General features: G+C 45.2%; 1 protein-coding gene across 2 annotated transcripts in view; it reads left to right on the top strand.

Annotated features, from left to right (window-relative positions):
* The window catches only part of LOC117980779 (uncharacterized), a 92,411-nt gene extending 65,986 nt beyond the window's left edge, over window positions 1-26,425 (top strand). For both annotated transcript variants that reach the window (XM_063605565.1, XM_063605564.1), the window contains one exon: window positions 1,603-26,425. In XM_063605565.1, the coding sequence (XP_063461635.1) occupies window positions 9,937-11,133 (1,197 nt within the window). In that variant the 5' untranslated portion in view covers window positions 1,603-9,936 and the 3' untranslated portion in view covers window positions 11,134-26,425. The remainder of the gene's footprint in view (window positions 1-1,602) is intronic.
* Window positions 26,426-27,176: the final 751 nt, after the last annotated feature.

Here is a 27,176-nt window from a genome sequence, read left to right as displayed (position 1 = left end):
CTTTGTGTATGTATATACCTTTAGGTGTGTCTATGCACATGTACATGTATTATGTTGTATGTTGTATCTACGTGGTAGTCTGGCATAGTGGGCCAGAAATCCCTAAGAAATTCTATTCAGATTTGCTTAAACAAGTGCTCATATAAAGTACACAGCTATTAACCTAAATGTCTTCTGTTTCATGTGACCTAAGTGGATCTTTGATAAATAAGCTGGTTTAAAAATCATTGGTAAAATAAAACTAGTAATAGCTTCAAAATTGTCAGTACACACTTTTGCCTGGGTTGACTGGTGTAATAGTTTTATATTTGTCTCTGCTAGATGTTTTAAGGTGTCAGGGTTTGACACAAAAGTTATAAAACTATAAACCCAGCCTGAAACAGAGTGATCTTTGTGCAATTCTTTGATAAATAAGACTAATTTAATATTGTGGTTTAATAAGACAGCTGTATCTTCAGGGTTATTGACAAAATACCCATATATTTTACTTTAAGGTTCTTACTTAGATGAATGCCTGATATTCACAGGCTATAAAAATGGTTAAAAGGAAATAACTTGAAATGATGACAAGCTTTGTCTAGTATCTCAGTTTTCATAACTAATCTAGGTAAATTGTTAAAAACAAACTAGGTAAATGTAAATGGAATAAATGCTTATAAATAAGCTTTTCATGTAATATGAAATCTTAATATTATGTTAAGTTAAACAACAGATATTCATTAAATGTCTAGGTCATTTCTAAATAAGATTTAAAAACCTGAAACATCAATTGCTAAACATAAATATACATTTGTTCTTGTCTTCTTACATTTAATGAAAGACTAAATATATTTGGGTCTATTAATATACATAAAATATTATGTTGTATGGAGAAACACATTTTTAAGAATTATAAAATGGTTCTCATCTATAAAATACCAATATGTGACAAATAGTTCAAAATTGCTTGCCAGAAATTAAGGTTACTAAGAGTTAAAATTCTAATTAATATATATATAATTCTGCATATAAAATATACAAAAAAGGAAAATGTTTTTGATTAGGAAAATGATAAAGGCATAAAATGGGTTCTTTATTGAGAGAAAGAATAATTCTGTCTAATTGCCAGGTTATTTAAAGGTTGTTTCCAAATATGGATTTAGGAAGGAAACAGAGGCAAGACAGAAAGTAGGAAACAGAGGCAAGACAGTAAGTAGGAGAGAGAGATACAAGGAATGTTATGGGTTTGAAGATGCATTCTTGGTGAGGAAGGCTATTAAAAAGAAAAGAGAATAATTTTATGTAAGAAAAAATCTTGAGTAGAAATTTTTGTCTTAAAACAGCTGGTTATTTAAGAAACAGTAAATAGGGGACAAAGCAGAAATTCTAAGTATGTTGTCAAATGTTGGAATAAGTTGTGATGAGGTTTGTGAAGGATGAATTTATAAAAGGAATTAAGTTGGCTATAATTAGAAGGAAATTATAAGTCTTCCTGAAGATTGAGCTTCAATATTAAAAATACACTAATACAAAACTAAAAACTTGGTACTCTATGTTAGAACAAGGTTTTTTTGAAATTTTGATCTGGTCTTAACAGCAGCTTCTCTCTTTTCTGTTTTACAGTCTCCACTGAGTTTCCCTAGTTTCAGATTAGACCTGCTTTTTTCATTCAGAACAGTAGTTTCATTTCTCAAGGCAGCGTTTTCCTCTTGAAGCCTCTCAGGTTCGTATCTCACAGGCTCTTTTGCTGGATCTCGCTGCACGTGACTTGCCGGCCAGGCATCATCAACCTCTGCTCTTCCTTTCCTCCCCGCGAGGAGGCCTGGGATGACAACTCTCTCCAACTTCATCAGCTTCTGTAAAGTTTTTCTCCAGCTCTAATTCTGTTGTGAGGGCCTGAAGCGGAAATGTTTACCTTGGAGGCCTGGAAAAGCAATGCTTTCCCCCGTATAACTTGATTCTGTACTCTTGGCTTTCCTTGATGAGTCTGAATTGTTCCATGTAACCAGGAAATCTCATATACTGACACTAAGAGCCGTGCACTCTGACTTGCTGAAGGTACTGGTTTTCTTATTTACACTCCTTTACAATATGGGACACATTCATAAGTTTGGACACACATCTTTTTTCTGTGTTTAATTAAATTCAAGTACCTTTCATCAGATTCAATTTCCAAGATACCTAAATGGGCTTCCCAGAAGGAAGAGCAATCGCAGTGCAGGAGGGTTTCTCCACCTTCTTGGTAACTGGCCCTTTAAAAAGCCCAGTGGATTTACCTTTTACCAAGACAATTTCCTGTGTTGTCTTTATTACGTTTTTGGTTACTTAGGAAAACAGCTTGAAAAGGGTTAAGGTTTTAACATCCATGTACTTTTCTGTATTGCTTTGAAGTCTTTTGATTATTACTCTGGTTAAATGACTTTATTCTGGTTAAATGAAGTTATTTCACTGTGACCTGTGGTTCTGTTTTGGTCGAGTGTTTTGAACCTTTTGTATCCTTGGCAGGCTTCCCCAGGACTGAAATTCTAAATTAAGTCTTTTTGGTCTAGAATTAACTTTGAAATTTTCTAGTTGGGCCCCTGGAGAGCCTCACACAATGTTACCTCTCATCTTGTAGAGATATTAAATAATTAGGCTTATTCGATAAAGTATATGGAAAGCATCGTGAAATGATAAGTGACACTAGATCATTCAGTTACATTTATGGGAATGTTATGGATGTGAATGTTTCAAAAATTATATAAATTCATAGAACTCTAATATGTCATCAGTCCTAATTCTGGATATTATGTCATGTGCTATAAAAATAACTCTATTTCCTTGTTACTTGCTGATTATAATAAACTTCCATCAGAGTTTTAACCATGGCTATTCTAAGTGTCATCTACAGTTATTGTTTTACATTCTCCCCTAAAAGCATCTGCAATCAGACTCATGGAAAAGATTTCAACAAGTGCTCTTACATATAGATTTCTTATAACTTTAACATCAATGGAATAAATACAATTTTTTAAAAACTCTAATGAAGAAACTGGTGGGCTTGTGAAACTGCTCAAGGTCAAGCAGAACAAAGATTAATCATATGAGATTAAATAATTGATCATGTTTTTGTTATTTTTATTTAAAACATTATTAGTTCTTTACTTAAATGTCTTGCTTTCCAGCTGTAAGGACATTTTCTCTCTTAAACTATCTGTAATTTACAGCAATTTGGTAAAGCATACTTTTGTAATGGAAGCATTTGTTTTTTTTCTCCCTTCCTGATTTCTCCAAAATTTGAAAATCATTCATGAGTATTTTTATGGCAATAAAGTGATTTGCTAAGTTCAGTAAAAATCAGCTCTCTCTTTACAACAGAACATAATTTAAAACACTGCTTATGTCATACTCGTGAATGTGCACAGAATGCCTGGTTTCAAGGGTTCCTGGATTTACAGTGAGTAGGTAAAAATGGTCACTTCCCGGCAGGCCCAGGAACTTTAAGACTGTAAGTAAAATCTAAAGTCTGCTTTGGTTTGGCTTCCTAGCCCCCAGAAGTTTTTAAATCTGAGAATCCTGTGCGACAAATGTAGGGAGAAAATGTTTCTGAAGAAAAGCTGTAATACACCTCTTATTAGATTGTAGCTCTATGCATTGTTTTCCAGCTCTTGTTATCTACCTATAGACTAGACTTGAATTATCCTAATTCCTCCAATCCAACTTTCTTCCAGAGTTACTAAAATTGAATACTGCTCTCTTCCTGAAGCCCTGTAAGCTGAAATTATATAAATTTTAAGGAACAAGTCATATGTCTGATGTTTGAGGAACACCCAGTACCACAACCAGAGACATTCAAACTGCAAACCAGGCTGAGAAGTGGATGGTTCCATGCTGTAGACAGATTTTTCTGACATTAGAACAGAACTCTGTATCATAATAAGACTTTTAACCCTCTTAAAGCTCACCTATTTCACTTGACGGGATCATGGTCAATTGATTTATCCAGTTGGCTGCCTTTAAGGTTCATGGCTCAAAACCATTATGCAGACTAGGATAGTCACATTACTAATAATTTTACTTTGAATTTCCCCTTCTAAAACTTTGTATTTGTTACTTGTTAAATTTCTGTAGAAGTACAACTCCTAACAGAATAATGCTGGCCCAGCACTTTGAGATGATAACAGAAGACTATGGAAAAAGACAAAATTGAACGTAATACTAGACTCCAGGTAGACTTAGCCTGACAGCCACTCCCTTCAAACCTCCCTTGTTGCTCAAATGTGGCTAAAGGGTTTTGACAATGACTCCTACTCACCAATCACTACCCCTAGTGTGGAACCAGACCAGCAGCCCAGGACAGGCCCATCTCGGCATCAGGGGACATCAGACCTCACTACGGCAGGATGGATTGCTGATACTTTTGGAGAAAGACCTTGATCAAAAGTGGAAAATGTGGAAGTTGTCAGAATCAAAATCAAAATGGAGTCACTTGTGTTAAGAAATGCTCTGACAAATAGAGCTGGGAAAGACCATAAAGGGAGGGTGGTCATGCACCATTGCACAAGAACAATCACAAAAGACTGAAAAAAATCATGACCCTGCACAAACGCCATTGCAACCTTACACAAAAAATTCTCTACATCTGTCCAGCAAGTGCCTGTCCAGCACTGAACTGGAATCTCCCTTGTTATTCATCTTTGTAGCCAAGGATACTTATCTCAAAACAATCCTGGGTGCCTCCTCACTCTTCCCTTAAAAACCTTTGTCTTCTTTGACTTCCCTGAATGTGCACATAATCTACAATGGCACGTGTATTCTCATTGCAATGTCCTATTTCCCAAATCAGTGTCATTTTCTCTTAGAGCCTCCCTCTGTTTATTTCTGTTGACAGCCTATTACCCCAACCCCAGTTGCACTCACTCTGGACATTTGGACAACAATGTGGATGGACATCATGGCTCCCTCCCCACTCCTGAAATTGATGCTGCAGGCAGGGGGCTAGTGTGACAGGAGGCCCTGAGGGCCTGTTAAAGTTGCAGCTTCTCTTCCATGGAGGGCATAGGAAACATGTTTTGAGGCATTTACTATGGCTTGTTTTAGATTAACTTGGAAAAGGGAGAAAACACCAAATATTTTCCATCAATGTTCTAAATGTTAATTATTTAATAGTCTCTTTGCTGCTCTGAACTGAGAACACTTTTATCTGATAGTTTTTCGTTTCTTTCCAGTATTTTCAGTAACAATGAAGTCAACACTGTTATGAATTTAGATGTGGAGTGAATGAAGTGTCCGGCCTTCGTTAGATACTCAAGAAATACTGACGGAGCAGATGTCCTTGCACATAATTCACACCTTAAGACCAAATATAATGCAATGAGTTTTTATTTTGTTTCAAAGCATCAATGTGTGCTCTTTTTCTGTGTGTTCCTTAACAAATGTTACAGCTCTAGATTTCTAGGTGACTGTTTGCTAATGAATTTTTCTATACCACATCATCCTGAGGCCAAAAGGCGAGTTCAGGAAGATCTCTGTTCGTAGCTCTTGGGTAGCAGAGCCAGCCTGGGAGCAACTTGAAGATGAGAACTGTCTCTTGCCTTTGTTGCCCCAGCACTGGGCACAGTAATTGCTCCAAAAACCATGAATGAGTGAATAGACACCTGAACAAGCTCCTGGCCATCCAGGAGTGTAACTGCTTAGCATGTGCGACGGGTTCGTGGATTTTGTTTTTAAAAGCAAGCTTCAGGTTAAGAGAACGGAATAAAACTTGTGTAGACAAATTAATGAAGGATGACGTTGAAATGAAAATGGCGATCATCAAGTGATACGTTTTGTGACTTTATTCACTTATGGAAAGTAGACATTCTTTATGGGGGGTTTCTGTTTGTTGTGGCCCTCCTCATTTGATGGGATCACGTCTGATATGCAGGTAGACGAGTTGGTGCATTTATTTTCTTTCCTGTAAAAAGTTCTTTGACTTTTGCTGATAGTTTTCATCAAGGTATTTTCCATGAAACCACATGAAAAGAAAAACAGAACCACGTCTCCCTGAGGAGCTGACACACCCCTTGTGGATTCCTTGCCCCAGCTTCCCCGATGACCCCGGCTCTCATGGGCCTCTGTCCTTCCTGCTGAAACACAGACCCAGCTCTCATGAGCCTCTGTCCTTCCTGCTGCGACACAGACCCGGCTCTCATGAGCCTCTATCCTTCCTGTTGAAACACAGAGCAGCTGGGACCACCGTGTTTCCAGATGTTTGGGAGCATCTGGGCTGGGGGCGGGGGGTCCCTGCGTGCCTGGGGACACTGCCCACTGAGCTGTTCTGTGCTTCCAGGCAAGGGCAGTCTTAGAATGGCCATCTGTGGTGACCCACAGCTCCTGCTCCTTCCAAGGTGAATCCACATACCTCATGGGCTCCTTCATTCAATAGCTTTTCAAATGACTAAGAATGTGCCAGAAGCTCCACAAGGCAGTGGAGACTCAGCCGTGCACAGGACAGAACCCTGCCCTTGGGGAATCTGTGCCAAGCAGGGCAGTACAGACCTGAGCCGGTAGGTCTAAGTGCTCAGGGGCCAGGTGCATTGTCGCTGCCTGCCCTCTAGCCTGAGCTGGTGTCTGAAGAGGGCAACCTGCGGGTGGAGGTGGGGTCTGTGCTGGACACCTCCATGGTTCAGAATGTGTGATTTCTGGGAGGCAGCCACACTGGAGGGGACAGCCTTCTAATCCATCACCCTTTATTTGACTTTGGAATGTATACCCTTACTCAGTGGAAGATTTACTTCCTCAACTGTGTTTTTCTAGGCTAACTCTAAGCCAGCTGGGCACAAGAAGATGCTGAACTGGAGCAGTCAGGAACCACGGGGGGGGGAAACTCATCCAGGAATATGCAGGAGCTGGAGCACTTTCCTGGGCTCCCCCTGCCCAGGCCTGTGTGCATTTCAACGCGTATTTCCTCAGGCCTTAAGAATGCCACCACGGCAGCCATGCAACCACACAACCGGCGGCTTGGGACGGAGGCCTTTGGGAGAAGCCACAGCTGCTGGGTGGTTTCTCAGGACACAGGTCCTGCTCTGGGTGGGGCAGAGCTCTCTGGTACGCGGGAGTGGTGAGTGGCTGCGTGAAAGGTTGCTCAGGGGACGTGGATTACGGCCTCCACTGTCCTGTGTCCTCACACCGCCATTGCACCCATCCAGCCCACTGACGACCAGCCAGAGATTGTGAGGCAGCCTGGCCGCCCTCCTCACATGCCTAGGCAGCTGGCACAGCTGCAGACATTCAGCCAGGGCAGCTCCACCCAGACCATTCCCTCACATCCACCTGTGTCCTGTGCAGGGGGTAGGCTTCTTGGATTTAAATTCCTGTTCCAGCTAGTAGGCAAAAGAGGAAGAGAAGAGCAGCCATTGGGGGCCTGAGTGCAGTAGGAAAAAAAACAGAGAGACTTTAGGTCAAGGCCAGGCCTGTTTGTGCTCCCGGGCTGGGGAGGGGTGTGGAGAAAAAACTCACTGAAAACAGGACAAGGGACTCGTGGCTCTCGAGCTCCCATCAGACATGTTTTTGTAACACACCTCAAAGGGATGAGGATAACATTAAACTACGTTATGCTTAGTAAATTCTTGGTTTTATTTATTTGTTATTTTTTAGAGACAGAGTCTCACTTTGTCACCCAGGCTGGTGTACAGTGGATTCATTTCGGCTCACTGCAGCCTCCGTCCTCCTCCTGAGTTCAAGCGACTCTCCTGCCTCAGCCTCCGGAGTAGCTGGGATTACAGGCGCCCGCCACCATGCTCGGCTAATTTTTGTATTTTTAGTAGAGACTGGGTTTTGCCATGTTGGCCAGGCTGGTCTCGAACTCCTGGCCTCAAGTGATCCCCCCACCTCAGTGTCCCAAAGTGCTGGGATTATAAGTGTGAGATACTGAGCCAGGTCAAATTCTTGATTTTAAAAACATCTCATTCTTCTTTATTGGCTTGTTTTAAGCGGTTATTAAACTTTGTATTAAAAAAAAACCTGTCAGTTCACCAGTATTAATTCCTAAAAATGATTTAAATAAGAGCTGCGTTCAGCTGCACACAGGGCCAGACGCAGCAGCGAGGGAGGGCCAGGGTTTCGCCGGGGGCGGGGCTTATCTTCCTTTCCCTGTTATGAAAAACAATCTAACCTTCCGAAAGGGGATCTGAAAACCAGAGCGTCCCCGGCGCTCCCTTCTGTGCCGCCCGCTTAGGCAGGTTTCCTTGGTAGCTGCGGCCTGAGCTTGCATTTGGCCTCAGGTCCCGGGCTGATTTTTACCGACAGCAGCGCAGTGGCTGACCAGCTATTCCCAGGCTGCAGCCGCCTCCGAAACCTCCGCTTCTGACACCGGCAGCGCCCTCCAGGCTGGGGAAGGGTCTGCGCCCGCGCCAGAAACCCAGGAAGGGAAGGCGGCTCCACGCATCAGGGGCTGACTGTCTGGTTTGTGGATTTTCCAGGCTCTTCATAATTTCTTTTTCTAACCATCTTTCAGCCGGGTGATTGCGTGTGAGTGTTCCAAAAAAAAAAAGGAGGGGATAGACCAACGGTGCAGAAAACAGCAATGGGATTAAAGGGTCAGATCGTGAATGCACCGACCCTCTTTTTTATTTTATTTTATTTTTTTTTGAGACGGAGTCTCTCAATGTCGCCCAGGCCGGAGTGCTGTGGCGCGATCTCCGCTCACTGCAAGCTCTGCCTCCCGGGTTCATGCCATTCTCCTGCCTCAGCCTCCCGAGTAGCTGGGACTACAGGCTCCCGCCACCACGCCCGGCTAATTTTTTTTTTTTTTTTTTTTTTTGTATTTTTTAGTAGAGACGGGGTTTCACCGTGTTAGCCAGTATGGTTTCGATCTCCCGACCTCGTGATGTGCCCGCCTCGGCCTCCCAAAGTGCTGGGATTACAGGCGTGAGCCACCGCGCCCGGCCCTGACCCTCTTTTGTAACAACGAATTTCTCTGCATAAATGTTTTAAAGTAGGTTGTAGTTTTGAATTAATTACTTCTGAATCCTTTATATTCTCTGTATTTCATTTGGCCATTTTAAAAGTCTATCAAAGGCCTACTATGATTTGTAGCCAGGGCATGTTCCAACCCAGCATAACCATGAAAGCAAAGAAAACGAAGAAAAGGAAATGTTGCAGGAGGGTTACCTTGTGAGAAAAAGGTTAAAATTCATTTGTTTCTGTGACTTTTAAAACGAGATTCCTGCCCTCTTTGTCTCATTACAGTTTACGTGGAGCTGCCTTCTCCCCTGCTCCTGCCTACCTGATGTGCTTTTCTCTCCCTTCCTGTCACCCCCAGGGAACCGAGGGCCACGGCTGGTTGGGCCTGGCACGCACTCTGAGTGGCAGACGCACGTCTGGACTGAGGAAGGTGACCGGGAAGGGCCACACCCTTTGAGCACCCTGCAGTCTCACACCCAGAGTGTGGCCAATGCCACGGCTCTAAGAACATGTTTTTAACAAAATTTGACTTATCAGGACAACCCCACAGCCCTCCTAAATCAGATCAGACCTGGCGGTGAAACACTCGTGGGCCAGGTTCTGTTTGGTGGGTGGGGAAGGCTTGCTGCTGCCCAGGGCAGGCACCCTCCTGTGTGGGTTCATCTCTGTCTCCCGCACACTGGACGCAGGTCTTCAGGGCGGGCGCCCTCCTGTGTGGGTTCACCTCCGCTTCCCGCACACTGGACGCAGGTCCTCAAGAGCAGGCGCCCTGCTCTGTGGGTTCACCTCCGCTTCCCGCACACTGGACGCAGGTCCTCAAGAGCAGGCGCCCTGCTCTGTGGGTTCATCTCCGCTTCCCGCACACTGGACACAGGTCCTCAAGGGCAGGCGCCCTGCTCCGTGGGTTCACCTCCGCTTCCCGCACACTGGACGCAGGTCCTCAAGAGCAGGCGCCCTGCTCTGTGGGTTCATCTCCGCCTCCCGCACACTGGACACAGGTCCTCAAGGGCAGGCGCCCTCCTGTGTGGGTTCATGTCCTCCTCCCGCACACTGGACGCAGGTCCTCAAGGGCAGGCGCCCTGCTCCGTGGGTTCATCTCCGCTTCCCGCACACTGGACGCAGGTCCTCAAGAGCAGGCGCCCTGCTCTGTGGGTTCATCTCCGCTTCCCGCACACTGGACACAGGTCCTCAAGGGCAGGCGCCCTGCTCCGTGGGTTCACCTCCGCTTCCCGCACACTGGACGCAGGTCCTCAAGAGCAGGCGCCCTGCTCTGTGGGTTCATCTCCGCCTCCCGCACACTGGACACAGGTCCTCAAGGGCAGGCGCCCTCCTGTGTGGGTTCATGTCCTCCTCCCGCACACTGGACGCAGGTCCTCAAGGGCAGGCGCCCTGCTCCGTGGGTTCATCTCCGCTTCCCGCACACTGGACGCAGGTCCTCAAGAGCAGGCGCCCTGCTCTGTGGGTTCATCTCCGCTTCCCGCACACTGGACACAGGTCCTCAAGGGCAGGCGCCCTGCTCCGTGGGTTCATCTCCGCCTCCCGCACACTGGACACAGGTCCTCAAGGGCAGGCGCCCTCCTGTGTGGGTTCACCTCCACCTCCCATGCACTGGACGCAGGTCCTCAACGGCACACGCACGTGCGGATCCTGCCCACCCGGTTCACAGCGCACGCGCGGATCCTGCCCACCCGGCTCACAGCGCACGCGCGGATCCTGCCCACCCGGCTCACAGCGCACGCGCGGATCCTGCCCACCCGGCTCACAGCGCACGCGCGGATCCTGCCCACCCGGCTCACAGCGCACGCGCGGATCCTGCCCACCCGGCTCACAGCGCACGCGCGGATCCTGCCCACCCGGCTCACAGCGCACGCGCGGATCCTGCCCACCCGGCTCGCAGCGCACGCGCGGATCCTGCCCACCCGGCTCGCAGCGCACGCGCGGATCCTGCCCACCCGGCTCGCAGCGCACGCGCGGATCCTGCCCACCCGGCTCGCAGCGCACGCGCGGATCCTGCCCACCCGGCTCGCAGCGCACGCGCGGATCCTGCCCACCCGGCTCGCAGCGCACGCGCGGATCCTGCCCACCCGGCTCGCAGCGCACGCGCGGATCCTGCCCACCCGGCTCGCAGCGCACGCGCGGATCCTGCCCACCCGGCTCGCAGCGCACGCGCGGATCCTGCCCACCCGGCTCGCAGCGCACGCCACCGTCTTCTTTTTTCCGGTTACCTGAGTCCGTGCTGTCACCTCACCCACATGGGTCGCCCGTCTTACTGTCTGCCCCGCTCAAGAATGAGCTTCTGGTGGGCAGGCCCAGGTAGACTCATCTTTGGGCCCTGGCGTCCAGCACAGGCAGCACGCTTGTGGACACAACCGGTCTGCAACGTACGAGGCCCTGTACGTTGTACACGTGATTTTAAAAATACCATCTGTTGAACTGTGTCAGCATTTGGCAAATCTCCGTAACTCAGTGAACCAGTATTTTCCACATGACCCAAACATGATGTTCACAGGAAAAAGATTCATTCAAAGTGCAGGACAGACCAACGTGTTGTGATACAGCAGCAGGCACGCGGTCACCGACCGGCTTCAGATTCTACACTGTGGTCTTTAGAGGATGACGGCTTGTTGAGTTTTGATGTGGTATCAAGGAAGAGTCCGCAGTTGCCTGAAAAGGCGACTAACAAGGACCTCCCTGACTTTTCTTTTTGACTTCAATAGCAGAACAACACATTGCCGTGGCCTGACTGCAGGAGTTTGCATGTGGCCCGGCTCTCTTTCATGGGATTCAGATATTATGCAGATTTGCAAAAGTGTAAAAGAATGCTGCTCTTCTAATTTTTTTTTTTTTGGAAAACATAGAGGCTTTTTGCAAAAACAACATTAACATGTAGTTGCTGTACTGATATTTTGAAATGAATAAATACATATTTTAAAATTTTTCTGGTAAACCTGTAATCTGCAATAACTTTTAAGTGTAAAGGGGTCTGAGACCAAGGAGAATGAGACCTGCTGCTGGAGGGTAACTGGATTGGACAGAAGCTGTGTTGTCTGTGACCGTCTGATTTCTGTCTTTGGTCACTTACCCACAGCACCCTGGCAACCCTCATGGCTCAGTGAGTGCCTGCTGCTTTTTCGTAAGAGAAAAAAGTCTTCCAGTATCCAAACATAACAGGAAAGCAATGTATAAACGCAGAAATATTTAGTTTAGGAGTCAGCTGATTCTGTGCTGGGAGAACTTTTATGAAAAACTGACAGCTCGGTCTCACTTCATGCATGCCAACCGATGGTGAACCCTCCTTTAAACCAGCTTTGAGATGGAAGGGTCAAATTGTTGCCAGGAAATGTACAAAACCCCAGAATATTGTAAAGTAGCAAAGGTAGAGGAGGATTTCTGAGGAAAAAAAGAGCATCTGACTGTTAAACCCTTTCAGATAGAAATACAATTCTAGAACTGTAAAGTTGTGCTGCCACCTTAGAACCCAGACAGCCTCCCGAGGGGTGGCACCTCCAGCACCGACACCACCATCTCAGAACCAGCTTCCCGACAGCCAGCTCCAACCCCAAGTTAGAAAACGTACTCCCTTTCACATGGAATTCACGTTTCTCCTTCACAAACACACGCTGCTTCCTGCCCATCTCTCATCCCCAGAGGAGCTTCTGGAAGAGACAGGTTCAGCTGCCTCCTCACACTCCACAGACTTTTTTTTTTGTCTTGATTTGAATAACAAGGGCTGTGGCTGGAAGCAATTGATTTAATAGACGAATTGGTATCTTAATTTAACAGAATTATCTGCATTGTCCATATTTTTATAACTACAGGGACTGCATCAAGGGAGAGCCTGTCTCCCACCATTTCATAAAACCGTATAAACCCGATGCTCACAAAGGGGCAGAGGGCTGAGTGGACACCGAGAAACACACCCAGGGCCCCTTTCACTCTTGGTATTAAATGTGTCTCATATAAGATGGGATCAGAAGACAGTGAAATCGTAGAGAGAGCCAGTGGGGAAACATATGACCCACATGACCTTCCTGGACTACTTTATCTGGTTTTATTGAAAACGTGATTAAAGTTCAGTGGCCCCCGTGGGGAAACGCAAAGCTGTAATCAGTGAAGAGCCGGTGCTCTCCTGACGTCCACGGTCACACGCGGACGCAGTGCCCTGGGTTCTCAGGTTGTCTCCTGGTTAGGGTGAGGCCTGAGGGACCCCAGCCCAGGTTGTGGGTGCTGCCACCAGAAATCACCTCAGTCTCTCATAATGTGTCTTATGGGGTTTATTCTTACTCCAGCTTCCACAGATAAAAGAGACTTTTTGGGAAGCCATAAAGAAATAAAGATAAATCTATTTTTGAAGGGCTGCTTCTTCTCTTTCTTTTTAGTTCAGATAACATGCCAGGTAGAAAAGGTTGAAATTAACTGTTTTTTTATCTAACATCTAATAATGCTGGCAATAATGAGATGAATCAGATTCTTAGAAAGGCTGATTTCACCCTTCAATTTCCTCCTTCAGAAAAATGAACAGCTTGCAAGCCAAGGGCTGTTTCTTTTCTTTTCTTTCTTTTTTTTTTTTTTTTCAGACGGAGTCTCGCTCCGTCGCCCAGGCTGGAGTGCAGTGGTGCATCTTGGCTCACTGCAAGCTCCACCTCCTGGGTTCACGCCATTCTCCCGCCTCAGCCTCCTGAGTAGCTGGGACTACAGGTGCCCGCCACCACGCCCATGTAATTTTTTTTACTTTTAGTAGAGACGGGGTTTCACCATGTTAGCCAGGATGGTCTCCATCTCCTGACCTCGTGATCCGCCAGCCTCAGCCTCCCAAAGTGCTGGGATTACAGGTGTGAGCCACCACGCCCGGCCGCCGAGGGCTGTTTCTACAGGCTGAGGGGCTTTCCCACTGGGCTTCGGTACTGCAGCAATGGCAGGAGCAAAATCAGTCATGCAGGCAGCAAGGGCCGTCAGGGAAATAGGGGCTGGAGCAGGAGCACAGGCCACGGGGCCCGAGGACAGCACGGGAGGCTGCAGAGGCACATGGCCAGCACCCTTCCAGGCAGCCAGGACCAGCTCGTGCACTTGGCTCAACGTGAGGGAAAAGGAAGAAATCAGGGCATTTCCAATGACTGGCTGGTTTCAAGACAGTTTGACTAAATTTCATCACCGTTTGACTAAATCTCATCACTGACTAAATCTCATCAACATTTGACTAAATTTCATCACCGTTTGACTGACTAAATCTCATCAACATTTGACTAAATTTCATCACCGTTTGACTAAATCTCATCACTGACTAAATCTCATCAACATTTGACTAAATTTCATCACCGTTTGACTAAATTTCATGGTCAATTTTGTGAGTTTGCTTCCAGTCTCTGGGCTCTTCTAATGCTTTACTAAGTCCCTCTGGGACCATTTGGAAAATGGGAACCAAGATGGAAAAAGCACCCAGCAGCTCTTGCTTGTGTGACAGGAAGCAGATGGTGAGAACGAGGCTGTACCCTGGGGGTTCAATGTAGCATCAAACAGGAGGAAGTTCAATGCTCCAGAACCCCAAGAGCCGCCGACTTCTGGGAAGATGACCCGCACGTGCTGCTGCCTCTCCCTATAGCAGGGGCATCTGGAGGACACAGAAGTGGCCGGTGCCTCCTCTGCTGAGTGAGCACGTGACCCAACCATGCGCCTTCTCCTCCTGAAGCCAAAAATGAGGATGCGTGTAAGGAGCCTTGGCACGGTGGAAAGCTGGGGCCACAGTGCAGCTCTTTCTGAGAAGATGGAAGTAAGTGAAAGCTACACCACATGCCACATGTGTGTGCAGCCAGCTCACGGTCACAGGTCTTACTTCCATACCATGGGAGCAGAGATGGACCCACCACACACAGAAGGTAGGCATTTGTGTGGCAGTCAGGAAATGCCAGGGCCTACTTAGTTTTCTTCCTGAGAGCTTGAGAGTTTAAACAAAAAGTTCAATGGATGAAAAAAGTTAACATACACATCCCTAGGGTGCTGAAACTTAAAGAAAAAAAAGTCCGATTTATTAAATCCAAGCAATGAGTACTTTAAAAATTGACACTTTATCTGAGGCTTACAAACGGTTGCTGGCCATCCTCTTTTTCTGTATCTTCAATCACATGATGCATGAAGTCATTCTTGCTGCAGACATTTAAACAATGCAGATGAAGCAGGGTCCCCCTCGCAATCCTGTCCCCGGTACCACCGACCTTAGTCAACACTTGGCGTTCAGCTGGGTGGCACGTCGGGGGGTGCTCTGGCTCAGGTGAGGCTCACATCGCAGGTACGTGGGGAAGGAGGGGTAGGAAGGAACAGGGCCCAGACGGTGGTGTGGTGGGTGCCCTGGGCACAGTCTTAAGCTTCTGCAGCTCCTGACACCTGGCCCCTCCCTGGGCCTCTCTGCTCTGCTGTCCCCTGCCCTGCAGCCCCCAGAAGGAGGTTCCAATCAACCATCATGGGGTGTGAAGCCCTCTTCCTGGGTGAAGCTCATGGGTTGGCCTCAGAAGCCACTGGCTGGCCCGGAGAGCTACTGGGGGTTGTGGCAACAACAGTGTGTGTTTATAATTTTGTTTTCATTTCACTTCTGTGATGCCTTAGATTGAAAGTTGTATTAAGAAAGAACCCTAAGCATAAGGAATCTAATTTATGTTTGCACATATTTAAATAACATTGGGTTAGCAATCACAAATCAACACAGGACTCCACACTTTTTCTTCTTTCCAAGGGAATGTACACATGAGTTGAATTGGAGAAATCCTGAACTGCAGCAAACCCATTTCCCTGAGGATGATGACACTGTCTTAGGGAGTCAAAAACCAAGGGTGGCCGAGTGCAGAGCTGAGCCAGGTGATGACGCTGTCACAATACCCCATGCAAACCTCACTGGACTCCGCTTGTCACCTGGGAGGGCTGCCTTAGAAGCCCTACAGCCTTACCAACTCTCGAACTTTAGTAACAGGTCTTGATGAAAACCAAAAGCAAACAGTTATGTTTTCTTGCGAGTAATAGCAGACCATTGGTAGAAGAAGAAGTCACAAGGCTGCATTATTGGACATTGTCACCACACGCAGGAGAGCCACCAAGCCCTCAGTCTGTGAGGCTGTAGTGCTTCCTCTGTGTGGTGGCCTCGTCCGAGGCGCTGGCAGATGAAATGCTGGAATGGAGGAGGGGCCTCGGGCACACTCCTGCCCACCCCTGTGTGTGCCACCAGGTCATCTTCTATGAGCCCTGAGTCAGGCTAGTCACTTCCTCTCTCCAATAGAGAGCTCATGAGCTAATGACAAGGGCATTTCTAAGAAGACAAACTTAAACAAGAAGTCACAGCATATGCACTGATGTGCACATCTCCATAAACTTGCACCAGACACGTATGTATCAAGCCAGCCAGTATGACAGTGACTTGCATGAAATCGCATCCTAACCCAAGGGTGACGGGTTTGAGGGCAGCTGTCAGAGGACACCGCATGCTGAGCTGGTGCTGCAGATGTGGCCAGGGCACGTGTGGAATGGAGGAGAGGTGTTCCTGCTGTTTTCCACCTTTCCAAAGGAGAGAGCTCACAGAGGCTGCTCTCAGCTACTTAGCAGAGCACAAGCCTCTGCTGACCACAGGAAGATGGTTCTTCCTTTCTTTATTCTTTTCTGAAAAGACATTTACCATGTTTATGTAAAAATTTACAAATATTTAAGTTAAACACAATCATTGTATTTAAGGGTGAAGATCAGTGAGACTGTTATGTGGCCAGCAGGTTGTTTTTGATGAAGTGTCTGCCAGAAGGTCCTTTGAAGCCCCCTGAGCTGTGTCTCCACTCTGCTTCAACTCCTTGTTGTTCTAAGAGTCAGCCCCACTCTAACTGCTGCATGTAGGATGCACAGCACAGCAGAGCGGCTTAAGCCATGTCCACGTGATGCCACGCAACACATCTGTACTGGGCATCTGTGTAAAATGCACGGTGAATTTCATCATATGCCTTGATTGTAGAATAAGCAAGATGTATTGACTTTATGTTCAATGTCCAAGTTTTTAAACAATGCTTTCTTCAACCCTGAAAGGGTTCTGTCCTATTCCGGCAAGTAGGTATCAGCTGGGCCACCTAAAACACCAGCAATCATGTGATAGTCCAAGCTGACTCCTGGGATGGGTGACAGAATCAACCTCTCCCTCATCCTGTAGAGAGTGAGGCTGCAACAGGAGGGTCTGGGGCGTGGGACGCAGCCCCAGGAAAGGCAAGTGGCTGAGGCTGAGGAGCATCTGTCGACTGTGGACTTGTGGATCTGTCACTTGTAGTTCCCTTTCTGAGTGCACTGGCTGAACTCCAGGTGTGTGTAAATGTGGCAAAGTGACCAATCTGTGGATTTGTAAGAAATGTTAAGATTGGTTGGGAAAACTGTTCTATTTTTTATGTACATATCTGACCTAATTCTAGAATGCCCTTCAGACCTGCTCCCTCCCTTCCTGAAAGGAAGATCGAAGCCATCACTATGGATCTCCTAATTGCTGAAACCAAAGATCACATTTTCAGCCATTTTAACCTATGACTAATTATGGATCACTGGCATCTCAGGGACACCACATGTCTTTCCTTGGGATGTGCCCTTTCTAATGGCCTGTGGCGCTGTGTGATCAGTTTTCTCCCTGCCCCTCTTTGTAGACTCACCCTTTCCAATAGACCCATGAGTGCTGGTGTTCCCAGGTTCTATTCTTGGGTCTCTGCAAGATTCCTGAGTGGTGCCAGTCCCTGCCATGCCTGTGTCCAGCCTGACGGGCCTGCATGCCTCTAGTGTTGGAAAGAAGCTGTGCCACTGTGAATATGGTGGTGTTTGCTCACCGTGCTGTGTAAGGCTAGATGCTTTATGGATACACATTCTCTTGTTTAATCCTGGGGGAGGTGTTATCCTCTCAGACACACGTGCAGATTCAAGGTGGCTGTCCTGCCCACGCCCTGTGCTAACAGGCGGCAGACACTGAGCCAAGACCTCTGGCCCTACACCAGCTGCCCAGCCACAGGGGTCCTCAAAGCTGTGTCTTTCTCCTCTGCTTGTGTCCTCCCCTGCATTTCCTAAGGTCATGCGGTGGTGGGGGGGAGCGGAATCTGAGCCCAACTCAAGTCAGAAGCCTAGAGGTTGTCCCAAGGCCCTCCTCTGTCACCTCCTATCCTCCCCTAGTTTCAAAGGCTCAGAGCTTCTCTAGAATTTCTAAACTGTATCATTCTCTTTGTGTCTCCAAGAAGAAACCAGAGGACTCTTATCTAAGGAAACTGACAGCCCACCATGAAAGAGCTAAGAATTCTAGGATCAGGACTTCCCCAAGGACTCCATGACTGACAAGACAGCTGAAGGCCCAACCAGGCAGGCAGGCTTTCGGCCACCTTTTTAAAGCCCAGCTCCTACACAAGACAAGGCATTCAAGAATCACCAGGCATTGGAGAAAAAAACTGAAAATGAAAACAGACCGAAACAACCAAATAAACAGAAAAAGAAACTTGGAAAAAATAGTGTCTACAAAGGACACTATGAAATAACAAAATAAAACTACTGACACAATTTCCTCAGAGATAGAAGACAAAGTGCTGCGGCCATGAAACAAAGACTTTCCAACAAAAAAGGAAGAGTCTGGGCTTTCACAATTTAAAAACAGCAAAATTAAAGAATTAATAGAAGGGATGAACGATAAAGTTGAGAAACCTTCCCAGAAAGTAGGGCAAAATGACAGATATTAGGAGAGAAAATATAAGATCATTACAGGACTATGATATAGTGTCTGACCTCTGAGAAGGGGAACAGAACAGATAAAATGGAGGGCAGAAAATCATCAAAGAAATAATTCAAGAAAACTTTTCCAGATCTGAAAGAAATGAATTAGCTTTATGTCACTGCTACCTTTGCAGACAGGAGCACTGGCAATGGGAGGTGGGGCTTGAGGGCTCTAGGGGCTGGGCCTCCCCCATGGGATCCTCTACTGGAAGCACCAAGAGGCTGGACTGCCAGGTGCCCCAGACCACAGGGCAGCCACACTTGGGTCCTTTCAAAAGGAAGCTCGCCCACCCCAACCTCCTTAAGAGTGGGGGAGAACACTTTCCTCACCACAGGTCAGAGTCACATACTCAAGCCTGTAGAGGGGAAATGACAGAGATGAGTTGGCAAATAAAAGACATGGAAAGTTGAAGTAAGTGCAGTGAAATCTCAGTAATGCAAAATCTTGAACATTGGTTCTGAAGCTGAAGCTTCCAATATTGGGAAAAGATGGAAAGAGCTGTGTCTTTTAAGTGGAGAATTGGATGACAGGGGTAGGAAGCTCACTGACATAGAGGCAGCACACCAAAACCAGCTTCTACTGTGAAGGGAGGCTTAGCAGAAAGAGGCAAGACAGAAGGATTCTGGAAGAAGTTTCCAGAAAATTATAACAAGGCCACCTGGGAAGAAGTCAGACACCCTCCCACCCATTTTCCTCCTCCCAAGGATGCTAAGGATGGGACAGAAACTGTGGCGAAGACACCACTTGCACTTTCTGCTCAGGTAGGACAGTTTGATTGGACACTCTCTACAATAATGAGGCTAACAGTCAAAGATGAACTGAGGCAATCACACCGCCATCTGGTCAGGCCAATTTAAGTTGCTAGGATATGTGTTCTGTGATGGAAGGACTGAGGGGCCAAACTGAAAATTCTACAGAGTGCCCAGCATGGTAGGTAAAAACAAACCCACACTAAGGCCTCTCATCACAAAATTTCACACAAATAGGGACAAACAGAGGACCTTATAAACATCCAGGGAGAAAATATGGGTACAGAAAAGCATCGACAACCTGAAAAGCATCAGATGCCTGCCTGTAACAGTGGAAGCAGGGAGACAATGAGGGAATGTCTTCAAAATTCTAAGAAATTATTTCCAACCTAGAATTCTACAACCAGGTAAACTTTCAATTAAATATGAAAGTCTAATAAAGATATTTTCAGACCTGCAAGGCCTCAAAAACATATTCCCTATTCTCCTCTTTTCTCAGGAGAAGGAAATAAATCAAGAAAGAGGATTGTATGGGACTCAGGGCCCCAACTCCAGACAGAGGGATAACAGCCACAGCTCACAAGGCAGGGCTGGGCCAGTGAGCAGAAGATATGTTGAGAAGATGAAATTGACAGGATACCTAATGTATAGGTATACTGAAATGAGATTTCTATAACTGAGAACTGAAATTATGATAAATGTATAGAAAACTAAATAAACCCACAGGAAAAGAAAAACAAGAATCTCGGGAAAAACAAATGATAAGTGAAAAAGTAAAAGTAATTATAATTATTTAGTTTAGCTGTGAACAGTGATTTCATGGAAATAGTAATATAAACTAAGTAAAATTAAAACCATTCAGGAGAACTGGGAAACGCAGTGAGATGAGAGGCAAGAGAGGAAATCCTTTGATGTCTATAGTGAGCACTAGAGGTAATTCCTAAAACAGAAAATAAAGACATAGCAATAGGAATATTATTTAGAAATACACAGATTATTAGGAAACAATCATCTGAAAAGCTGAAAGTATAAGTAGGTGTTTCTGGGAAACACAGAAAGGGACTGATGTGTTTTAAAAAACAGCCTATAGAACTATTTGACTCTCTAAACTATGTGAATGTTTTACTTTGAAAAAATTAAACCTCAAATTAAAAAAGAGTAAGTAGGCTGGGAAATCAAGCTAATGAATTCTTGTAGGAGACAATGTTGAAACAGATGACATCTTTATACACTGTGAACCCAATAATGTAGATTAGTCAGTTGTTTCTTATGCATTTGTCTTTCAAATCATGTAGAAAATAAAAAGTGCAGTTACAAACCAAAATTATAATAATGCTAGCTTTTATAATTGCCATATATTTATCTCTACTGGAGATTTTTTACTGCTTCATGTGGCTTCAAGTGACTGTCTAGGGCCCTTTCATTTCAACCTGAGCGATTTCCCTTTGGCATTTCTTGCACAGCAAGTCTAGTGGTAATGAACTCCCTCAGCTTATGTTTATTTGGGAGTGTCTCCTTCATTTTTGAAGGATAGTCTTGTCAGATAGATGATTCTCAGTTGACAGTGTTTTTTTTCTTTTGGCATTTTAAATGTATCTACCGATTGCTCTCTGTCCTCCAAGGTTGCTGATAAACTGGCAATAATTCTATTGAAGGTCCCTTTTAATCTCTTTGAGGAGTAACTTCTCACTCTCAGGATTGCCTTTGGTCCTCAATGGTTTGGCTATAATGTGTCTTGGTATGAGTCTCTTTCTACGTTTATCCTAGTTGGAGTTTGTTGAGTTTCTTGGATTTGCAGATTTATGTCTTTTATCAAATATGAGAAGTTTTCAGAATTATTTATTCTATTTCTCTCTCTCTTTCCCTTCTGAGACCCCTGAAATGTGTGTTGGTCCACTTGCTGTTCCCCAGGTTCCTTAAGCTCTGTTCACGTTTCTTCATTCTTCATTCCATTTCTCAGGCTCAATAATTTTCCTATTTTCAAGTTTGTTCATTCTTTATTGCCTGCTCAATACTTTATTGTTCTGCTTTTGAACTCCTCTGGTGAATTTTCATTTCAGTTACTGTTCTTTCCAGATCCAGAATTTCTTTTTGGATCCTATTTGTAATTTCTATCTCTTTATTGAGTTATTCTCATTTTGTTCATACATTTTCAATGGACTTTGTCCATGTTTTCTTTGAGCATCTTTAAGACAGCTGTTTTAAAGTCTTGTCCAGTAAGCCTGATGTCTAGGCTTCTTCAGAAATACTTTCTGCCATTTATTTTTCTTTGTTTGAATGGGCCATACTTTCCTGTTTCTTGTAGCCATGTGATTTTCTTTATTGTTGAAAAACAGACATTTGAATCTTATAACGTTGTACCTCTGGAAATCAGATAATCCTTCTCCCCTTGGGTTTGCTTTTTGATTGTTAAAGGGTGCCTCTGTGGTGAAGACCAGCCTGAGGGAAAAACTTCTCAGTTCTCTTAGGTCTTTTCTGAGCCTGTCACTCCCCTGGCCATGTGCTGTGGCTTTCTAAATTTTCCCTTATATATGGTTGCTCTTGAATGTCCTAATCCTTAAATGCCTGACTCCCAAAAAAGCGAAAACAAATCCATAGAAACCCACAGGTGCTTTAGCCAGTGTGGGCAGAACCAATGGTGCCCAGTCTCTGTCTGAACTCAGTGATCCAAAGCAGCAATCACAACACGGAGCCCTGGTATTTGGAGAACAAGGTCCTTACTGCTCATCCTGGCTCCAGCAAACTGCACCAGGAATGCGTGCATGGCTGTCTACCATGCACTTGGGAACCAGGCATCCAAAACTGATGGAAACTAACCATAACTTACCAGGCAAGCTTCCCCTTAGAAGCTGCAAGTTGTCAAGTAGACTCACGACTTCCAAAATAGTTACTTTGGATAGTTTCTGCCAGTGCCATTTTTGTCTAGGTGGGGATATGGATCTCTGGTGCTTCCTGCTCTGCCATCTTCTCTGATATCATTCCCCTCCCATGAATTTCTTAAGGTAACACTTCTATTTCTAAAAGTAATTTTGGTTTAGATTTCCTTAGTAAATATTTTTAAATGGTGAGTCAATTTCTAAGTGGAAAAATGTTTGCTTTTTATCCTTTTGTTGTTGATTTATCATTGTATTTTTTTTTTTTTTTTTTGAAACAGAGTCTTGCTCTGTCACCCAGGCTGGAGTGCAGTAGCGCAATCTTGGCTGACTACAACCTCCGCCTCCCGTGTTCAAGCAATTCTCCTGCCTCAGCCTTCCGAGTAGCTGGGACAACAGGCGCCTGCCACCACGTCCAGCTAATTTTTGTATTTTTAGTAGAGACAGGCTTTCTCCATGTTGGCCAGGCTGGTCTCAAACTCCTGACCTCAGGTGATCCACCCACCTCAGCCTCCCAAAGTGCTGGGATTACAGACGTGAGCCACTGCTCCTGGCCTCTGTTTTCTTAAGGGCAGAAAATAGGATTGTGTGATTTCAGTAAATTGGCTTTTCAGTATTTTGATTGAGGTTTACTTTGGGGTCTACCACATGGTTAAATTTTGTGAACTGTCCATTTGTGTTTGAGAATATTAATAAAAAGGCATCTATTTGTTCTGTATATTTCTATTAGAATAAGCTTGTTTACTGACTTACTCAAATGTATGTCATTTCTTTTGGTTTACAAAATCTTTTGATTTCTGAGAGTGAAATGCATGTTAAGTGTCCTATTATTGGGTCTATTTCTCCTTGTATTTTGCTTGTAATTTTCATTTATTATGCCAGATGCATGAACGTTATGATAAAGACCTTCCTTTTATTATTTACTTTTCTTCTTTTAATGTGCATGCTTAACATTTTAGCATACATACATAAACTTACATTTTTCCAAAAACATCCAGATTTAATAAAAATTTGTATCCTTTCTAAGCAAGGTAAGAAATTTAGTATGCTTTTTTCTTTTTATCTCATTGCCCTCATTCATCTCTTTCCTTGAAATAATATGGAAATTTAGTCTCCAATTGTTTGGCTTCTTCGCTTTGGGTTAATAGTTGTTTAGCAATGACTGAAATTTTACTAATTTCTTTACTCAACATTGTTTCTCATTGTCCATGTATTCCCGTTAGATGTGCTCATTTTGCTATCCACTTTCTCTTGGAAAGGCTCTACGGGTCAAAGAATTTCTGATTCCTGAAAATGTGTTAATTTTTCCTTAGTGTAGAATGCTAATTTGGCTGACCTTAGGATTCTGGGCTCAGCATTATTTTTCTATAAAGGTAAAGAAACATGATGTGGCTGCTGGAGTGAGAAGCAGGTTGCAGAGGTTTTCTGTAAGATGGGGGTGACAGCATGGAGAGGACACCGCTGATGACTCAGGGGCAAGGGGCTGTCTGGGGCTGTCTGAGAAGCTGAGGGACCCTGGGTTCACAGCTGGAGAGACGGCCTTAGGTAGGGGCAGAGTCAGCTCATCCATGTGGTAGGTTAAAAAGTAGATACTCCCTCTGTTGTGGATTTGTCTATTTCTACTGGTATTCTGTTTATGAATTCTGACTTGATGATGCAGATGCTTGAAGGCTAGCAAACAGGGCTGTGAGAACTTACAGAAAGCAAAGTTGTCACCTGTGACTGAGGACAGTAGTAGTGCTGGAAGGCTGAGCAGAGGACACAAACCAAGCATCTGAAGAGCGCAGGAGGAAGTGGGGAATGGCCACTGGGCAGTACCCAGGGCTCACTGGATTTAAGGTGGGACCAGTAAGGATGACTGTGGGATTTTCTCAAGCCACATTCTAAAAGCAGAGTTGGATTTAACCTAGGTGTGTGGTTTTACCACATAGACACAATAAAATGAGAGAGGCAAAGTAGTGTATATAAGAAAGTCACTTCCATTGACCATGGAAGTCAGCAGATAGGGTAGAACAGGTGAGGAAGGGACCAGGGCTGATGACAGGCACTTGGCTGCAGTGTGCTGGGTCAGTGCACCAGCTCCTGTCTGACTGAGGAGTCACCATGTGCCAGAGGTAATGACCTGTGTGGCTGGAGAGTGAGTACTGGGGACTGAGATTGTGAAGGAGTTGAGTAACTGGTAATTACAAGGCCAAAGGTGGAGAACAAGATCACTGGGAGGGGACATCAAGGAACTGAGATCAGGGCACCAGAAGGATTAGCTCCAGGATACTAAGGCTGCCAGAAATTATTACAAGAGTCATACTGGGAAGAGTGACAGTCAGGAACCCAAAGGCCAACAGGGAGGACTGGTGGGTGGCAAGGTTGGATGATGAGATTCCAAGTTTGTGGCTTTTATGGAGAAGGGGAAATGGTGTGTGCAGCAGACCGTATTTTCCAAAAATGGCCATAGTAATACTTCTGGTCTCACATGATTTCCTGGGACTCTGTCCTGCTTGGCCAAGAGGAAGCAGCTACTTCATCTCTGAATTTGGACTGGTTTTTTTTTTTTTTTTTTTTTTTGTCTGCCTTGATGAACAGGATATGGCAGAAGAGATGCTGGATGCTGTGACTTCGGAGGCTGGGCTATAAAGAGTAACATGGCTTCTACCTGGCTCTTTAGCCTTTGGAATGCTTGTGTTCAGAATCCAGTTACCATCCAGTTATCAGTTAACTAGTCTTCAGGACCAATGAGAGGCTCACATGGAGAGACACAAGCCCCATCTAAGAGCCAGCATCAGCCATATACAGGCGAGAACGAAGACTCGTCTGACTCCAGGTCTTCCAGCCAAGCCCAGACGTGGGAGCCGGGACAGGTGGTGCCTCCCATGCCTTGCCTGGACTCAACGCCCAGAATCTATGAGCACGATCGAATGGGTGTTGTGCACCACCATGTGCTGAAGCAACTACAACAGCCTGGAAACAGGCCAAGAATGTGAGGGGTGTCGGCTCTGTGCACCGAGGAATGGGGGAAACACCAGCTTTCTGTGAGCAAGAAGGTGCAGGGAACGGTCAAAGAAGGGGTGGGTGATGGTAGATTTACATGGAGTTTCAGGAGTCAGTGAAGGGAGACTGCCGAGCCGTGGCCATGGTGGCAGCAGGGAGATGTTTCTGGGGCAGGCTCACCCTTCCCCACATCCACATGCTGAAATGTCTTACACATAATCAGAGAAATGTGAAAGTATATTAGTTATGAGTAATAAATATATTTTGCTTTATTTTCAATTTGATATATGGAAATTTCATCAGAAGACTTGACTGCAGTGTTACTTACATCTTAGAATGACAAAAAATTCAGTTCTCTGGTTTTTCAAATGTAATAAAGATTATACTAACTCAATGGCTTAAATAAGGGCTTGTTAACCAAACACAAATATTTTATTGACAAACTAGAATTTAGGTATTATGAAGGAGAAAACAATTTTCACAGACACCCACTCTCTTAGTCTAAGGGATGAGGAATTTATTTCAAAGTTATACAAGTGCAAAGAAATAGATCTAGAAGCAGCAGGGGTTTCAAATGAGCAAAAATGGAAGAAATAGAAAGTTAATGTTCACTGACATAGGGAAATCCCCATAAGAGGAATGAAAAAAATCGATTTCCAAAGCTAGGAAAACATGTGGGTCCTACAAGACTTGCATGAAAAATAATTCGATGTAAATGTTCTTAAGAAGAAACTGAAGGGAGCGGTTAGGGTATTTCAAATGTAAGAAACACAAATGTAATAAAATACCTAGAGACCATGTCCCTTTTTAATAAACACTCAGGATTTTAAGGAAAGATGATGCCTTGGAGCACTGTGCCTTTGGCCTGTTGGTCAAGGTAATTCGTCAAGTGCAGGCACACAAACTGGCCTGCAAGCACGTTCAGGGGCTTATTTTGTTTTTAAAGAGCAACAACCAGAAGGAAATGTCTTTAGGTGCCAGGGGTGAGCACCTCCTAAGAACACTGGGCATCTTCAGAGCCATGGCATGGCCCAGCAGGACCAGGGGTCACCACCAGCTTTTCTTCTCCTTTCTCAGGTGGAGACACACATAAGTTCGAGGTTTCTGGAAGACGGCTGCCCACAGAGGGCTTGCCTTCTAACTCCTCATTTGAATCTTTTCCATCATCAATACCCTGGCCATTCCTTTTCCCACAGGTACAGCTTAGTACAATCTGGGGCTTAAAATTTCAATTCTTTGATGACCTGAAGATTCTTTCATGAAAAGGATTACTCTGAACTTAATTTTTTTTTTAACCAAAAGTCCTTCAATGCTCAGAGATAAAGAGGAGCAAACGTGCCATTCACTTGCGGCATCATAAACCAGGCCTGCTGGCAGCCCAGCCGCTGGCTGCTCTCAGCATGTTCTCTGTGGATTTCCTGTGTGACTGGATGGAGGGCCAGGCTTGTCTTCACAGGCACTGCCATAAAAAATCCTGAGCCAGGCCCTGGCAAAATGAAACGAAAGGGATGACCCCATAGAAACAGACACAGGAGTCACACACATGCTGTCATGTCTCCCAGGCAGAACCCTCCAGGCAGAATTAACTCTTCCACCAGAAAGATGGGAAGTTAGTTGTTACTTTTCTATTCAAACACTTCTGAGGACCAAGAGAACACATAGTTGGAAACTTACGTTTGATTAGAATTTCTGATTAGAAAAGAATTTCTGAAATATCCCCAGCTTCACTTTCTGTGGTTTCGGTTACTCATGGTCAACTGAAGTCTGAAAATTAAATTAAATGGGAAATCCGTTTTAACTTGCTCGCCATTGTGAATAGTGTGATGAAACCTTGTGCCTCCCGCTCTGTCATGCCCAGGACATGAATCAGCCCCTCATCCAGCTTCTCTGACCATTAGTCACTTAGTGGTCTTC

The sequence above is a fragment of the Pan paniscus genome, chromosome 5, assembly GCF_029289425.2.
Source record: "Pan paniscus chromosome 5, NHGRI_mPanPan1-v2.0_pri, whole genome shotgun sequence".
Classification (NCBI taxonomy): domain Eukaryota; kingdom Metazoa; phylum Chordata; class Mammalia; order Primates; family Hominidae; genus Pan; species Pan paniscus.
Note: the sequence above shows the minus strand (reverse complement) of the source record. Positions and strands in the feature narration are given on the sequence as shown.